General features: G+C 33.2%; 2 protein-coding genes across 5 annotated transcripts in view; both read left to right on the top strand.

The window, feature by feature from the left end:
* The window catches only part of LOC134840536 (centriole and centriolar satellite protein ofd1-like), a 370,655-nt gene that overhangs the window by 228,811 nt on the left and 123,383 nt on the right, over positions 1 to 18,461 (top strand). The gene's annotated exons all lie outside the window — the stretch shown is intronic.
* On the top strand, positions 6,602 to 16,051 carry LOC134839163 (uncharacterized). Of its 4 annotated transcripts, none has more exons than XM_063854622.1 (4): positions 6,602 to 6,746; positions 11,245 to 11,668; positions 13,976 to 14,945; positions 15,395 to 16,051. In XM_063854622.1, exons 2-4 carry the CDS (start codon positions 11,391 to 11,393, stop codon positions 15,848 to 15,850), a joined length of 1,704 nt encoding a protein of 567 aa, XP_063710692.1. In that variant the 5' UTR covers positions 6,602 to 6,746; positions 11,245 to 11,390; the 3' UTR covers positions 15,851 to 16,051. The 4 variants fall into 4 exon arrangements, with proteins under 4 accessions (XP_063710692.1, XP_063710691.1, XP_063710693.1 ...); XM_063854621.1 differs by having other exon boundaries at positions 11,291 to 11,668; XM_063854623.1 differs by having other exon boundaries at positions 11,382 to 11,668.

The raw sequence follows: 18,461 nt of genomic DNA on the forward strand, positions 1-18,461 counted from the left end.
AACAAATGAACCATTGTTATTCATACCTTTCTTCATATTGTGTAACATGACTCGTTCAGTCATAATAACACATAAGACATGTGGGGAGGGGGAAGTGGAAAAAAGCCGATCCAATAAAATATAGCCCCTCCATTAAATAACTCAGGAAAAGAAACAAGACTGCTCGTATCAGGGCGAAGCCCTGAATGTTCCGAATGCCTTTTAAGGTTTATGGAGCAGTCATAACATTTAAAAAAAATAATTGAAATAAAACAAAATGAAATTTTTTTTTCTAAAAATTCAATTTTTTTAATGAAAATCATTTCCCCACGCGCCATATAAAGTATCAAAGGATAGATTTCGTCCCTTGTAACAAATCAATTAAGGCAAATAAGCTTCTTTCAACCAATTTGGAACGACTTCTAAGACGGGTTAACTCTCCGCTTACCCCTTAATAGCGCGAAATATATCGCGCGTTAATTGTCCCAAATTGGCCAAAATGGCAACCTTTAAGCCCCCGTAACTTTACAAAAAAAGATCACAGGTGAAATATCTTTTTAAATTTGAGCTCAAGACAACAATACCTTTTGAATGATATTAAAAATATTCCGTCAAAATGGCTAGTCAAAAAGTCGAAATTTGTCTGAAGAAAAAAAAACCCACCCCGAGCCTAAATATTCCGTTACTTCCGTATCGAAAGTCGGAACAACAACAAGTGCATCTTTATTCATTTATCCATAAATAGTAACTCTATGCAGAAGTAAGTTAAGTACTAACCAAACACAGATGCGATTTTGTATGAGTGCCTATAAAATTGAAAAAACAATAATTGCTTTAAAGTTAAAAAAAACTGGTATACTGGGAAAGTTTTTGCTACTAAGCTGAAGTGGCAATAATGGAACACACTCACAAATTTTTCTGATTAAACGTTTTTTTAAATTCAACATACTTTATTTTGAGAAACCCACTCGTTACACTAAAAAATTAAATGCTCATGTGAGGCGGGGGAATAGGAAAAAGCCGTTTTGTTTTGATCAGTTGATTGACAGACCCGCCACATTCCGAACTCATTCGACACCCTATATTTCCAATACACACCACTTATTAATGCAATGGTGAAAACATGAGTTGTCTCATTTCTACCCACAACCCCTGTTTAAATTTTTATCTCGAAAACGAATTCAAATTTGTCACAATGCAATGATATGTTGCATTGTGAATATTTCACAATTCGCAAAAATTTATTCTTTATGCGTATCACTTGTCACGCATATATCCATAAACAAGGTGAATTTATAATAAGAACGAAAAACTTTTTTTTGGTGAACATGGAAAAATCGCTTGCTGCAGAAAAAAGAAGAGTGTGGATGAAGGGAAACAGTATAGAGCCCCAGCTCATTTTTAAAATAAATTTGCCGATAAAAATTGCTTATCATACAATTTTCAGCTATGAAAAAATTGTAATTAAAGCATTGTTTCATAACGGATAAAACCTTAGAAAATTATTCAACATTTTTAAGCAAAATCTGATTGCATGCGGCTTTTAAGCTAGATGCGATTTGGCTCCTATGAGCATTGGCCGTGTAAACCTGCTGCTTTTTTAAGGAAATTACAAGTCATTTTTTTCTTCTCGGTTAAACTATTGGTCCTACATTTTCACAATTTCAACTATTAAGTGCTTAAAAATATGCTATTATACAAATTTTAAAACTTGTTTTAGAAACCATCAAAACAAACTTTTTAATTCAACCTTTTGGAAATTTCTGATTTTAGAAAAAATAATTTCAGTTTTTGGATAAAATATGAAAACACTGATTACCCAACTTTCATAAACATGGTTGCATAATCAACTTTTTAAACAAAAATTCAAAAACTTCAGGACTCATGAAAACTGTCATCCATGAAAATTTTAAATAAGTCGGTTTAACAAAAAGTTTTGTGAATTGAGAGCAGCTTGATCGCCAAATTATGATTTCGTTTCTTTTCGAAATCTGCCTGTTATACAAATTTCAACTATAAGTTTTGTATAAAAAGCGTTGTTTCATTGACAAAATGTATTTTCAGAAAAAATTTGGAGCAAACATTTTTGAGATTACATTAAGCGAGGTAAAAACATTTTTTCATGATTTAGAGGAACTTAGATTTTCAGAAAATTATAATTTTTGTCAGAAAACGCTTATGATAGAACTTAATGTTCAAATGAAAAGGTCTTAAATGAAAAATTCTTGAGTTGGATTTCTTCGAAGAGTTTTGAAAATTTTGGCATTCATGGTGCTCTCAAAGAAGATAGTTTTTAATAACTTTTGTTACTTTTCTAACAAAACAGTTGATCATACAAAAATATTTATAACAAATGCGTGATGAGAAGTTTTCAATTTTTATCCAAAATTTGAAATAGTTTTTTTTAAGTAATGGGAAGCATTTAAAACGTCAAAAAAGAAAAATATTTGTTTTGATGGTTTTAAAAAAAGTATTCAAAATTTGTGTGAGAAGTGTACGATAAATTTGTTTCCATGCACTCAATAGTTGAACACGTAGGACAGGCACTTTGAATGACGAGAGAAAGAACTTGTCTCAGATTTAAGAAAAAAGCAGCAGGTTCACACGGCCAATGGTCATAGGAGTTGAATTCCAATCATCAAAAAAACCGAACTATTTCTGATTGAAAGACTCATTAAAGTGAAAAGATGCAACTTAGCTCCCTTGTCCGAAATATTGAACTAAGAGTGCAAGACAATCGAAATCGAGGTTACCCGAAACTGACGACGTACTAGTTCAGGCGAAAAAAAATTGTCGTTAGAGAGTAGAAGAGCCAACTGCTCAAAATTGCAATTAAACAAAAGCATTTTCAGACAAAATCGCCAGCTGAACTAATAAAAAAGCCAGAATTGCGTCAAAAAGCTAATATACGATCAATGATGAAAGTAGTCTTCTATACAGAATTTTTTTGGCCGAAAGTTTAATTTAGACAAAAAAGACTCAGCGCTAACAGCTGGCTTTGACGAAACTCATTGTTTCCATTTTCGAAAGTTTGATAGGTAGATTAGCTAATACACAACAAAAGAAACGCGTCAATATCGAAATAGTTGTTTTTAGTTGATCAATGTTGTCAGGAGAGTTCTTAGATCTTGTTATGAGTTTGGTATTTTCCGATTGATATTTTTTCTTTGTTCGCAGGGAAATTTTTTTCGTTATCCTAACATTGACACACGAATCTTCACGATTACCTTCCTGAGCGGATTGTATAAGCATTTTTCGGAACACTTGAAATAGTTTTGACTACAGCTTATGCTGTCCACTAATTCAAAACGATCCAGCAAACTCTGAAAAATGACGTGAAGAGTTAACAAAGAACAAATTCTTCAAAAACATTCTTTAGTGTTAACCCTTAGCATCATTTGTGGTAGTTTGCTGAACTCTTCTGAAATAATGGACAAAAATGAATGTTGTTGAAATGATTTTCAACGGTCCGGAAAACGCTTATATTATACGCCAATGTAAGCAATTGTAAAGGTTAGTGAGTCAGTGATAAAATGAAGAAAATTAAGTTTCCACCGTTCATCCAGAAAAAACAACAAAATACGAAATTTCATAACAAGTTTATTGATGCCACGAGAGGAAATCTCGTGACATCAATAAGCAACTACAATGATCTTTATCGATATCCGCGCTTTTTGTTATAATGTATCAGCAAATTGATTGCCAGAGATGTGTTCAAATCTATTCAAAATAATTGATCCATTTTTTTTTACAATTTGACGTTTTTTTAGTTCAGAAAAAGTGAAAATACCTTCACTGCAGAAAATTAGTCATTTATTCATCTTGATATACTATTTTTACTTTACGTTTTTAGTTCAGTTTTTTTTGAAACCATTGTCTACTCTTTTTGAAGAAATTGTGTTGTGATACGTGTGGCAAAATGTTGGATAAAGTACAGCACAAACTGATAGCAAAGAAAAAATCAGGTTCAGATCTTTTGTGTTTGTTTTTCTTAGTGTTGTCACTGGATTCGCGATGATGAAGCCACAACACAATTTTTTGGCTTTTTCAGACTTTTGGCAGTTACCATTTCGGACTTTCCAGCCGTCCAATTCTAGAGGATGGAAACAATGAGTTTTGTCAAAGCCAGCTGTTGGCGCTGAGTCGTTTGTCGTCTAAGTTAATATTACGGCTAAAAATTTTTTAAATCATCAAAGATCATATATTGGCTTTTTGACGCTACTCGGTTTCTTTTCTGTTAGTTTAGGTCACTTTTTTGTCTGAAAGTTCATTTGGCCAAAAGCAATTTTAGGAATTTGGGTCGTTCACTGGCGAATGACATTTTTTTCGTCTAAATTAGAGTTTCGTAAGTTTGGCCTGCTCTAGCTTTCGATCGTCTGCACACTGAGTTCAAACTTTTGGACAATGAAAATTTATGGGCTACTTTTTGACTAAACGAGCCTTTCGGCCAGTCTGAAATTCGTCTTTTCTGCGCTAACTAAAATTCAACTCTTTTGGCTGTTGGCCGTGGGAGCCTGCTGCTTTGTTTCTTAAGTCAATTTTTTCTTCAGATTAAACTACTGAGTGCAACGAAATAATTTTATATTACAATTTTCATACAATTTTTAAGTACTGTTTATAAACCTTCAAAGCAAAATTTTTTCTATAATGATGTTTTGGAAGCTTTCCAATTAATTAAAACCATTTCAATTGATTTTATGGATAAAATAATGAAAAATTATCATCACTTATTTTTGTTATGATTATGGGTGTATAATCATATTTTTAGAAAAAAAATGAATTCATTAAAAAATAATTTCTATGAAATATTTAAACATTTTCAACAAGATTTTTTTTGATTGAGAGCATCTGGATTGTCAAAATGCTATTTTTTATACTGAATAACTGCTTATCATAAAGCTTCCAAAGACGCAGTTTTCTTTTAAATATTAAATTCTTGGAAACTATCACGCCTCGATTGCATGCGACTGGGTTTTTCAAAAATCTTTTTTAGTTAGCGGCTTTTGCATGTTTTATTAAGAATTTTTAGTTTGTAAAATGCCTTAGTCTTACGAATCGTGATCATCTACTAAACCCTAATAGTTCCGACCATTGAAAATGTGAAGAAAGGTTGTATTTGGGTGTGTTTTAGTTTTCTTTCTTGTTTTTTTTCCACGCAAAATCAGCTACCACAAATAATCATCGGACAGGGTTGAATTATATATCATATTAAAGCTCTTTCAGTCGTGATTTGAACTATCTTAAAAAATTTCAAACAAGTTTTCACAGGGTCGAGAAAAACCGGTGTGAAATTTTTGATTTATGGTCTAAGTTTGAGCTAATAAGTAAAATACGTAGTAATTGAAAGAGCTTATTTATTTTTAGTTGAAGCTGTGAAAGCTTAGTTTTAATCATGCAAAGGAAATTTTTGGGTTTTAGCGCAATTTTGGTATTAAAAATGGAACCTGATCTAAACTATATTTTATTATTGGTCATAAATTAGATATTTTATCACTATAAAATATTTAATATTAACCAATCATGATCCATCTAACTAACAACCCACTTATTTGTAAGTGCTGAAATTCTTGCAATTTCAGCACCAGAGAGATTTGAATTTAACTTAGAAATTAGTTACCTCTCCAAGAGAACTTTAGCAATCGCAATAAGCCAGTATACTCTAGATCTACTGAGCCTAGCAGAGACTAGTTAAACACCCTGAGACTAGTAGATATAAGAGTAATATTAGGATCGGTATTAGACCAAGAAGTTGCACGAATCTATCCGGCCGAAAATAAGATAGCGTGACGAACAGACGTTGTACCCTATCCGAAATTACTCTATGAGATAGACCTAAGAACATAACTCAAAAACTTGAAGAGTAAAAATAAACCTTTTTCAAAATTTTTTCTTCTATTGACCTATTTTACTATGACTTTCAAATAGGTTCTAATTTTTCGTTCAGATTTTTTAAAAATTTTAATTTTGATTAGTTTAACTGATGAGATTATTTTTAAAGAGAGTGGAAAGATAGAAAAAAATCTCTTTTACGGAGATCTTTGGAAACTACAGAAACTAAGATTAGTACTAAGTTGTAATGAACTAAGGTTTTGCACGAACCTATCCCGCTGAAAGTAAACAGCGTGACAAATAGACAAGGCACATTCCATTTGAACTACTCTATGAGAAGCCATTTCGAACATATCTAGCTAGACACCCAAATTTGAAAAACGTAGAAAGAAGTCACTAATTTTTTTGTTTCTTTAGATGTTTCGACAAAACTTTTTAAAACTCGAACAAAATAGTCAGCAAGTCGCTTTCTTGCATGTGAACTAGTTTTTTTTCAGGTCATTTGTTGATCCAACTGATTATTTTCTCTTGGGATTCTGAAAATGAATTATGACCTTCTCAGGGCTTTTTAAACTTATAGATTTATGAAGCCTCTGGTACGCAACTTATGATTACCAATGGTAAATGTATCGAATATGCCCAGACTGCGGTCATCTACTTGTCGATCTATCTTTAATTCTCAAAAGACCAGACGTAGAGAAAATATTTATTCTACAAGATAAAACTAGGGCTTAAGCAAAGTTTGACTTGGGCAAGACTTTGATGCATTGATAACTACTATGTTTGCTCTGAAAGGGATTAAGACAGATAAGTTTCCACATTAACCATTGATGTTGGCCGTGAGCTGATTATTTCGAATTCCTCCTTATCAAAGAATAATCGCCTTTCATATACTGAAATTCCTGTTCGACTGAAACTTCTCAGACTTTCTTTTCCAGGTGCTTGAACAGTTCTTTCAAGCCAGTTTCAGAGATTTGCAACAACAAAATTGGAATTGGCAAATAGTTATTGTCATATTGTTGACAAAATCGTTTAACGGCTCTTTTCCAGTCCCCTCTTTCAAAATACCGAGTTTTATGTTTGTTTTATGTGTTATTACGGCTAAATGCGTGATGTTACGCTGTAAGTATGAAGAACAAATCTGTTCAGAATTGTCGATTTGTTCACCACGCCAAATTTTGTTGCATTATGACAACGTTAAATAGACTTTTTAAAATTGAATTTGAAAGGGGGGAACTGGAAAAGAGCCCGTTTAACTTGAGCGCCCTAATTAGTCAGAAAGGGCACTTTTTATATCAGATTTAAGCTCGGCATTCACGTGCTAAAATGCGAGAACAATTTATATCTAAAAAAAAAAAATTTCGACAATTTTGCATCTCTTTTTGACAAAATGCAAGCTATTTTTTCACGAAAATTGCATGCATTTGAGGGTTTTGGACAACTTTGAAATGTGACTGATCATTTGCATACCAAAGTTGTCACTTATTGTTCCGACTGTCAAATATTGCTCTGAAGTGAAGTTTTGCAAAGTAATAGTTTGCATAGGTTTAACCTAGGCGGAGAGGGGGGGGGGGGGGGGGGGGTTGAGCTGGACTCGGAAAAGAGCAAGAGCAAAATGTTGAAAATTAAGGAAATTAATCTCCATTAATCTAAAATTATATAAGCTGCGAAATCTTAGAATACTTATTTAAACATAAATTCTCTAAACTAATTTCTTTGTAGCATTAAACTTTTAAGTCATTCCTGTGGTGATCGGATTGTTTGAGTTTCAGCGAAGTAAATTATTGTATAATAACTTACAAAAAGTTGGAACACACAGGTTTGATTTTTAAAAACAATTTGCCAATTTTCAGCAGTTTTTGATTCATTGGTAGTATTTTTTGCACGCAAACTTGAATTTTTAGGTGACCTTGGTTTGTACTTTTTTCTGAAAAATTAGATTTTGCATGCATAAGGTGTCTGAAATTGGTCATTTGCTCTCTTGAATGAATTAATTTTATCTGTTCCAGTTTTTTGCAATTACCTTTATATCAAAAACCGAAAATAAAATAACCTCAAAAACGTTCAATACATTTGTGAAACGTGTGAAAAACTATACATGGCTGTAATGATATGCAAAAGTAATTGAAAAGAGCATTCAGACAATTTTTCAATGCAAAAACTAATTTTTCTGACAAAAAGTGTGTCTATTAAAAAAAATCAATTTTGTCTACAAAAATTCAAAAATTGCTCCTAATTTGCAAACTGCTTTTTAAATTAATTTTTTCTGTTCAAGTTTATTGCAACTAATTATTGAGAGTAGCAAAGAGTAGAAACAGAAAAAAAACTAAAAGAAAGAGAAAACGACCAATTTCTGACAGTTTTTGCACGCAATAAAAATGTCCCAAAGTCACCTAACAAATGAGACTTGTATATAAAAATGCTCAAAATTGGCAGATTGTTCTTTTTGATCATCTCTCTTTGTTGCAATTTTTTTGCAACTTTTTGTATAGTTAATGCCAAATTATTGACAATATTGGTGACCTTGAACAAAAGTGGTTAGTTAAGGCTAATTAAAATTTTTTAATGGGTTTTTTACGTGCTCAAATGGGTGACAAATTAATTTCAGGCTTCAAAATGATCAGTTTTTCGTTAATTAACTTCGTTTAATTTTATTGACCTAAGAGCATATTACCACGAATTTGGCATTAACTTTATATAGAGTAGCAAAAAGTTCGGACAGACAAAAATAATTTAAAAGTGCAAATGACCTTCTTCAGACAATTTTTGCATTCAAAAGCTATTTTTTCAGACAAAAAGTATGTCTTAATGTCACCTAAAAACTCAAAATTGCATGCAAAAATTGCTCAAAATCGACAGATTGCTCTTTTTAATTATTTCTGCCTGTCCGAATTTTTTGCAACTCTCTATGATTTTATTATAATTTTAAGCAAAAAATTGGAACAGACAAAAAATTGAAAAAAGCAATCTGTCAGTTTTGAGCAATTTTTTAGTGCAAATTAGATTTTTAGTTAATCATGTGTCATATTTTTTGTCTGAAAAATTAGAATTTCTGAAACACAGTGCTGATTTAAATAAACCGGACAAAATGCGTTAAACTTGAAAATTAAAGCGCGTTTTTCTCAAATTGGGTTAAATTTAGATGAAATTTAAGATGACAAAACTTGCTTAAAATTTTAGCAGAATTAAAATGGTGTAATTTGTTTTGCGAAGTTCGAGCTCAAATTTTTACCCAAAAATTGGTCATTTTGGTTTTTCTTAGTTAATAAAAATTTATGCCAAAAAATACCCGGTCGATCACAAACATAAATATATCAAAGTGAGCCCATTACAAAGCTCAACAAACTTTAACGAGGATCTTTTCTCCGAAACATTGTTTAAGTTAAATCATTTTTGTTTGATAGACAAAAAAAGTCGTTTTTACTATATAAATTACCAACTTTTTGTTTAAAATCAATTTTAAAACAGTTTGCAAATTTTTTCGGAGAATATACCTTTTTTTAAAGTTTGTTGAACTACGTAAGGGGCTCACTTTGACATAAATATGTTTGTGATCGCCCGGGTTTTTTTGGCGTAATTTTTTGATTAACTAAGAAAAGCCAAAATGACCAACTTTGGGGTAAAAATTTGAGCCCGAATTTGGCTAAACAAATTACAGCATGTTAGCTCTGTTAAAATTTTAAGCAAGTTTTGTCTCCATAAGTTTTCACCCAAACCAACCCAATTTGAGAAAAACCCGTTTTGAATTTCAAGTTCAACTCGTTTTGTCCAGTTAATTTACATGTAGATCATTTGCTCTTTTAAATTGATTATGTCTGTTCTAATTATTTTGCTACTCTCTATATAGAAAGTTGCAAAAAGTCGGACAAACAGATTAAATAAAAAGAACAACTGTCTAGACATCAACGGAAATTAAATCTGAAATAAACATAACGTCGAAAGTTCACAAAGCTGAGTTTCACTCAAAACCTATATAATCGGCGGAAAATTGCATTCGAAGCGTCGAATAGTAAACCCTGAAACAGGAAAATTAATGCTCAGGTGGCTAAGTTTTTCTGCCATTAGTTTCTAATTTTTGAACAATATGATGATCTTAACTTCCGTTAAATTTTTTTTGCGCGGCCTAATCTGTTTTTTTTTTGTTATTGAAATTAACTCTAGATTTCGAATTTTTAACTAATTTTTCAAACTGTTTTATAGTAAAATCTGGAAGTTCATCGCAGCAATCAAAAAACAGGCTAGCATAATAATCGGATATTCGACAATCTCGCTATTTGGTTTGGTCTGAAAAAAAGTTCAAGGTTGTTCGGCTTCAGATTATGCCTGCAAAAAAGCGTCGAAAAGCACTAATTGCTCATTTTAATTAATTCTACTGTCCAAACTTTTAAAAAGCAAAAAAGCAAAAAACCATGCCAAGCACGGCGAGCAATAAAAAATTTATACATATAGTTGCAAAAATTTGGAAAGACAGAATTAATTAAAGAGAGCAATTGTACCATTTTGACAAATTTGTGCATGCAACTTTTGTTCTTTCAGACAACCCTGACATCAAATTTGCTCTAATTAAGAAAATTTTGCATGCAAAATTTTTTCAAATTGAGTTAATTTCTCTTTTTAAATAATTTTGTCTGACCAAATTTTTTGCTACTTATTATTTTATTAGTAGTAGCAAAAAATTAGAACAGACTGAAATCATCAAAAAGAGCAATTTGTCAATTTTGGTTTCTGAAAGAGGTCATTCTGTGAAAGTAATTATCTTTCTTCCAACTTTTTGCTCCTATCTATATCTCCTATCTGCACGCAGAGACCAAATATGAATAGAGCAAAAAGTTGGAAGAGAGATAATTACTTTCACAGAGCAAATTACCTACTTCAAAAAGGAAATGGACAAATTGCTCTTTGTAATGATTTCAGTCTGTTCCAATTTTTTGCTGCTACTAATAAATTAATTAGTAGCAAAAAATTTGAACAGACAAAATTATTTAAAAAGAGTAATTTACCTTATTTGAAAAAAAGTTTTGCATGCAAATTCTTTTAACTAAAGCAAATTTGATGTCAAGGTTGTCTGAAAGAACAAAATTGCATGCAAAAATTTGTCAAAATGGTATTATTGCTCAGTTTGAGGAAATCTGACTGTCCAAACGTTTTGCAATAATCTGCATGTTTTTTTGCTCGGTTGTTTCATTAATCAGTTGTTCATTATTTTTCTAAATTTGTTGCAATCGGAGGTCTGTCAAATTTATAAAAACCGAACGGCAGCACGCGTCTCAGTAAACACCAAAAACCTTTTATTAGTCAATCCTTCTGACTCGTTTGGCGTGCTAAGATGCCAGTCTAGAGAACCAACCTGATAAATTGTAAAGCGTATGCATACTGCCAGGGCACTGACAGAGAGTTTTTATCATTACAAGTTTAACTACAAGAAAATTTCTTTAGTGCGCTGCTCTTGAAAGCTTTCTGCATCTGAACCATTCTTCTTTAGGACGACTCCGATCAGTGCCCCGCCCGCTTAGATAAACCCTCACCGCAAACAGTATTGCCACCAGTTAGGCAAAAACTATAGAATATTCTAGTCATCAGTTATGGATTGTTGCATGAAGCCCACTGTGTTTCAAGTTATATTAATTGTTATACAAGTTAATACTTTTACGAGTATCGCTGCAGGGGACTTTCAAGTGAAAAACCTCGTGATTGGCGAACCAGTTTCGGGTAAAACAGAATTTAGACTTGGTGTTATGGCTCCCGATTTTATGGATTACAGCTTATCACCCCTTTCTCTCAATTCAACTGTAGTTACGCTCAAGTACAGCGTTGAAAAAATGTTGCCAGAGCTGCTCCCAAATTATTATTTCAATATGAGGTACAACGGTACAAGTCTGGTAATTGAGTCCTTAAAACAGTTAAGTAGTTGAAAAATACACGAACCAAGTTTGCAGGTTCGAGTTAATAATGATAATGCAAAACCCGTGCATTTGCTCAGTGAAATTGCAGCTCCCACTTCCGAAAAAAAAAACAATTTTTGAAATGATACAGTCACCGGTCATAGAAATTGCAACTTTTTGTTTTCAACGAGCAAATGAACAAAATTTTTCTTGACGTTTCTCTATTCTCCGGCAATTATTTAAGATACAGGGTTCAATTTATGACAAAATATAGATGAAACTAAATGTAGACAATTGTTTTGAGCCCAATAGTTCACATTCATTATCTTGTTTGCGAGGATCTTTCCACAGCAAGAACACCTCTAAAAATAGTTTAATATACTGGCTAATGTACGCTATCGAAATAACTTTTTTCCCAAAGTTTGATTAAGTTTAGTCCTTAAAATTAGTTTCATTTACTTTTTGTCAAAACTTGAACCCTGTATCTCAAATAGTTGCAGGGAAAACTGACGGGATTCGTTGCTCATACTTAACGATAATTACGCATCCGATTAGCAAGCATAGCCAATAGGAAAATTGTATTTTTTTCATGTATGAACTTGTATAAAAGAATCATTAAACTGTTCCGAAGGTTTACTTTTTGTTACTGTTCCGACTTTCGAAACGAAAGTAACGATAAATTTGTGCTCGGGGTGGGTTTTTTTTTCTTCAGACAAAATTTGACTTTTTAACTAGCCATTTTTGACGGAATTTTTTTTATAACATTCGAAAGGTATTGTTGTCCTGAGCTCAAATTTGAAAATATATTTTACCTGTGATCCTTTTTCATAATGTTACAGGGGTTTAAAAATATAATTCGTGCTATTAACGCGTAAGCGGAGAGTTAATCCGTCTTAGAAATCGTTCCAAATTGGTTGAAAGAAGCTTATTTGCCATAATTGATTTGTTACAAGGAGCGAAATCTATCTTTTTGTACTTTATATGGCGTGTGGGGGGATGATTTTCATAAAAATTTTCAAATTAAAAAAAGATTTTCATTTTGTTTTATTACATTTATTTTTTAATGTTAATACTGCTCCATAAACCTTAAAAGGCAGTCGGAAAATTCAGGGCTTCGCCCTGATACGAGCAGTCTTGTTTTCATCAGCTTATTATTTGTACAGTTGGCATAGTGGCAATATCTATATCCGGAAAAGCACAAAAGGCGCAAACAGAAAAAAACTCGAAAGAAAAAACTGTCGACCAGTCGTTTTCTGCCAAAATTTTGTTAAATTAGCTAATGCAATAACGCGGTTTTATATTGCAATTTCAGCAATTTTAAGTTTCCACTTTGATTTTTTAAATACTTTTTTGTTTTGCCGAAAAATATTATCCCGCATAAATGGTTTCGGTTTATGTCATCTTCTCTTTTTTTAAACAAGTTTTCTGATTGGTTTAAATTTTGTATCCCTACCTGAAATACCAGAAATACTTCTCGGAAGTGTTCGATTAATATATCATCTTACAGCCCTGTATGTGACAGTTTGAAGGATATTAAAAATTTCAAAAAATTTCAGTGTTGAAGCAACCGGTGTGAAATTTTTGAGCACGCAAGGAATGTTTTCTAAACCAAAAAATTCTTTTTCGAGGAGCATGTTGTCAATTACACCCCTATTTAGTAATTCTATCAAATATGACTAAGCTCCTGGTTTTCGTTCAGTTTCAGATAATTTCATCACAACTTGAGTTAGAAAACGACGCAAATTGAAAAAGAAACTCTTTTTTTCCTTAAGCTTTTTATCTTACTCTGGTCAAAATTTTCTGTGCTACTTTCACAGCAACCGGATCTCTGGTCATATTTCCCGAACAACTGGTCATATTTCCCGAAGTGGAGTTTCAAAAATAAATAGCCGAAAATTTTTCTTGAAATTAGTTAAACTTACTTTTTTGTTTAACTTTCGCCAATTTTTTCCCTCAAATTGAACATTGGTCGAGACAAACGTTAACAAATTTAAAGATTAAGTTTCCCCCTTGATTCCCAAATTTCCAAAATTTCCAGTTTCCCAAATGTTTTAATCGACTCAATGGCTTTCGTCTCACTTTCTGTCCGCTAGCTGTATTCGCGAAGCTTGACAAGTTGTGCGAAGCTCCGCTCGACCTCTGTCTTGATAATGATGCAGTGATGTTTTTGATGGACCTATTTTTTCCATTGTTAATACACTGGCACTCATTCAAACGCTTTTTAAAAAAAACCACTTGCTATACTTGTTGTCTGCACCCAGATACCATACTTGTACCAATTTTAGTTACGTGGATTCCAGTTGCGATTCCGAAAAATTCATCATTACAACAGATTTGATACATTATTACAGAATCCAGGCTATTTTTGGTCCTATGTGCATAAACCTGTTGGCGTCAACCGCCTCTGCAGCCAAAACAGTTGGAATAAATGCATTGACGGTTGGCAGTCAAAGTTTGGCTAATGGTAAAGATACTATGGTGCGACTGATTTCCCCCTTTAAGCACTACGGAAGCTTAGACAAAACAAACGCGGGTCTTGATCTCAATTACGCTTACGTTGTGAACATCCTATTTGTTCATTTCGGATGGCCAATTTCTGATATAGTCGCAGTTTATCATTCTAACCATACGAACTCAAAGGGACACGACTTGAATATCGCGCCTTTGTGGTGTCTTGCGTTCGATTGGGTAAATTTTGTCGCTGGTGAAAGATCTGAATTTTCCCAATTGGGTTTGCATACTTCTGTTGACAAAAATGGGAACGAAGTTTTGGACGAGTTAACTGAAAGGCAACTTAAGTTCCTCACGTTGGCCAGGACTTTCGTCCTTGGAATGGAAGCGAAATTTGTGCGGCAATTTTTGTTCATGATTTTCTGCGAAAAGAAAGGCAAATTTAAAATTGAAGAGTACGTTATAATTTATTTGCAACCAAGTTACGTACTTGGCTCAAATATCGACGACCGGCTTTGGAAAGACCCTGATTCAAAAGTAGCTGAAGATTCAGCGCAAAACAAGTGTTTGAAACGTGTTTTCAGACATGTTTTGATTGTGCGACCTCAAGATACTTTTGCGGGAAACATGCAAAAGTATGAACAAATTAAATACGGCTTTAATCGAGCATGTGCTCTGAGCCCACTGAAAAACTGTCAGGTTCTCGAAACACCATCTAATTTTCAGTATGTGGCTGCCACTTACGATGGAGTACGACTGCTCATGCAGGCTATGAACAAATCTATTTCGGAGAATAACAAAAAGGTTCCGAAATCAAGCAGACATTCTGCCTTTGAATCAATAACGACATTTTGGTTGAACAGTAAAAAACGTAGGGTATCTTTCATGCGGTGCTGGAGTTTTGAAGCACTCGAGTTTTTATCCCAGAATTGTACCATGATACCCAACACACAAACACAAACTCATTTCATCTCACCTGTCAAGCACTTTTAAAGAGCAATCATGAAACAGTTTTTTGGTTTGCGCCATCCATATGGGGTGTAAATTACGTTTTTTTTTCATTGGGATTAAATATTGCGCCTGAATTATTAAAAATTGCAGGCCTATGCAGGCCAAAATACCCTATGCAGATAAAAATTGTTCACGGATAGGCATACTTTTCTCAAACTTTTGTTATGGCAGCACCAAAAAATGGACGGTAGGTAGTTTGCCCAAAATTTTAGTCTCATTTAAGATTGTCTTCTTGAATGCAGCTTGAAAACGAAGATGTAAATCAAGTCCTATTCCCGTTCGTCGCCGGAAAACATTTCTACGACTCTAATTTCGCCGGTGCTTCCGACATAGTTTTCAACGATGCTGGCGAAAGAGTGACCAAAATGGAACTGTGGCGTATGGAAGATACAGAAACCGGCATCTTTTCAGCTCATGTTGTTTTTGACTTTGACGGAACCAATGTCACTAAGGGTCCTGGAGTACCTTGGATTGGAGGAAGTGCGCCCAAAAACAACCCAGGCGTTGTTTCTGACAATCAATGCAGTCACCAGCATTCTCATACAGGCCTGACGATTCTGATCTTCTTTCTGGTAGCATGTGTCGTGTTTCTCCTGGCTATTCTTACTTTGATTGGGATCGTTATGTACACGAGGGGCATGACGGAGCGGTCGCTCAGAGAAACAATCGTTCCATTTTTTGTGACAACTGAACAATGATTTTCGAGAAATTGCAGAGGTACCTGTTCAAAATTGCATGACAAAATTTTGCGGTAGAAAGAGAATCTGTGCTTCGGCGATGTTAATATTGACGTATACTGAGCTTATTTAATCTTTTTGAAGTGATTTGTATTTGGATAAAACCATACAGAATAGACTAATCAAAGTTGTATGCAATTTTTGAATTTAATTGTATACTTGTTTGAGCTATTTAGGCTTCATACACAAAAGCGGATTTAGGGGGGGAGACGATTTCTACTCGACCCCCTACCGACCCAATGGTTCCCCCTGTGTACTATTTTGAGACATCCATTTTTGGTGACGGACCATAAAATTTTTCTAAAGGCGCCTTTGGCGCCAATATATACTAATTTTAAGGGGGAGCGCGCCGAAAAAACGCGATTTTTCAAAATATTCAAAAAAGTGCCTAAAAACGCCTTTTTCTGCCTGTTTTTTCAAAATTTAACCTGCGGCGCAGAAATTTTCGGCAAAACAGAGTTTCTTTGGGAGAACTCGGAAAATCAATTTGGTCGACTTAAAACAAAAAAGGTCGACACAATTTTGGATTTTTTTTTGAAAAACCGCCCACCTTCGAGAAACTCCTAGATCGGCCCCTGTTTATACATGAGTAGTATAGATATACGACACTGGGATCGGGGGGGGGGGGGGGGTGATCCCTACAGGGATCATTGGGTATAGATTATACCTAATGATCCCAATGTAAATATTTATACCTAATGATCCCTATGTAAAATATTTATACCTAATGATCCCTAAGTAAAACATTTATACCTAATGATCCCTATGTAAAAAATTTTCCAAAAAATTTTTTCATCCAAAAGTTTCCAAAAAAAAAATTTTTTTTCAATTTTTTTTTTCGTTTTTTTTTCAGTTTTTGTTTTTAAATTTTTTTTTCAAACTTTTTTTCAAATTTTTTTTCAATTTTTTTTTTCAAATCTTTTTTTTCAATTTTTTTTTCAATTTTTTTTTTCAAATTTTCTTTTTCAAATTTCTTTACTTAATGATCCCTTGTGAATTATTTATACCTAATAATCCCTATGCAAAAAATTTATACCTAATGATCCCTATGTAAGAAAATTTATACCTAATGATCCCTATGTAAAAAATTTATACCTAATGATCCCTATGTATAATTTTTATAGCTAATGATCCCTATGTAAAATTTTTACCCAATGATCCCTATGTAAAAAAATTATACCTAATGATCCCTATGAAAAATTTTTATACCTAATGATCCCTATGTAACAAATTTATACCTAATGATCCCTATGTAAGATAATTTATACCTAATGATCCCTATGTAAAAAAATTATACCTAATGATCCCATTGTATAATTTTTATAGCTAATGATCCCTATGTAAAATGTTTATACCTAATGATCCCTAGGTAAAATAATTATACCTAATGATCCCTATGTAAATACTTATACCTAATGATCCCTATGTAAAATTTTTATACCTAATGATCCCTCAGCAGGATATTTGCAAGAAAAAAATCATACCAGTCCTGAGTACACATATGTTTTGCCTTGTCCAATAAAAAACTGTTAGCTGGGTCACGTGACAGGTATTGCGTTTTGCTTATTTCTTAAAACATTCAAACCAAAGTTATTTCGTTTGTTGGAATGTTGAGTGAAAGTCATGTTAACCCAAAGAAAGAAAACTAAAAAATTGTTTTTCAACCATCTCATTATTTTAGATATTGCAGGATTTAAATGTGGCAAGAAACTTTTGATCATAGAGGAACTTTCCGTTTGTTCTGCTAATACAATTGATACAATTCATTTTCTGCCACCAGTTCAATTCAACAATTTATCAAAAGAAGAGAAAAATGCGTACAATTGGGTATCTAAATTTCTACACGGGCTTCGTTGGGACAAAGGTGAATACCCTTACTCATACTTGGATCAAATTTTTGACAGCTTTCGTTTGAGGAAACCAAATTCCCATTTTTTTTGCTAAAAGTACACAAAAATCTGTTTTATTAGCTGAATACTTGAAATTACCCGTGTCAAATTTGGAAGATATTGGCTGCCCAAAGATTGAACAGTTATTGGGTCAAGAAAAACATTTTGCAAACGACATTCTCATTACTTCCCTCGCATCAATTATTAAAGCATTGTACCCGTAGAAAATCCAAAGTTTTTTTCGATTGGTTATGAAATGAACTGTCCAATGATGCAAACAACCTTATCTCCAAATTTGGTGGTTTACGCTTCAATGACTAATCAGAATCCTGAAAACAATTTAACACCAAGAATTAAAGTTACTCTTACGCGGACAGGCAAATTAGATTGTCGAGGAAAACCTCTCCTGCAAAACTCGAACAAATTACACTGAACGATATCGAAATCGATAATTTACGGAAATTTTTTACAGTTCTTGACTACTTTCACCTGTACAATGTCCAGACTCCAGGAATTTCGCCAGTCAATTCCGTTGTTCAATCTCAACCTGGAAGGGCTGCAACCTCAGCTGGGAGAGAGAAGACAAATCCATTTGCATGACCATCAGCTTCCAGCTGAACTGAAAGAATTAGTCAAAACTGATAACGTTGAGGAAATACATTTAGTTCAAGCCACTATCAGAG

Source organism: Symsagittifera roscoffensis, chromosome 2 (assembly GCF_963678635.1).
Source record: "Symsagittifera roscoffensis chromosome 2, txSymRosc1.1, whole genome shotgun sequence".
NCBI lineage: Eukaryota > Metazoa > Xenacoelomorpha > Acoela > Convolutidae > Symsagittifera > Symsagittifera roscoffensis.

Bases quoted from the DNA above. Each gene is read 5' to 3' on its own strand.
- LOC134839163 (XM_063854622.1), top strand. From the start codon at position 11,391: ATGGATTGTTGCATGAAGCCCACTGTGTTTCAAGTTATATTAATTGTT. The intron at 11,669-13,975 runs GTACAACGGTAC...TACCAATTTTAG, and splicing joins AATTATTATTTCAATATGAG to TTACGTGGATTCCAGTTGCG. The intron at 14,946-15,394 runs GTTCCGAAATCA...TCTTGAATGCAG, and splicing joins TTTCGGAGAATAACAAAAAG to CTTGAAAACGAAGATGTAAA.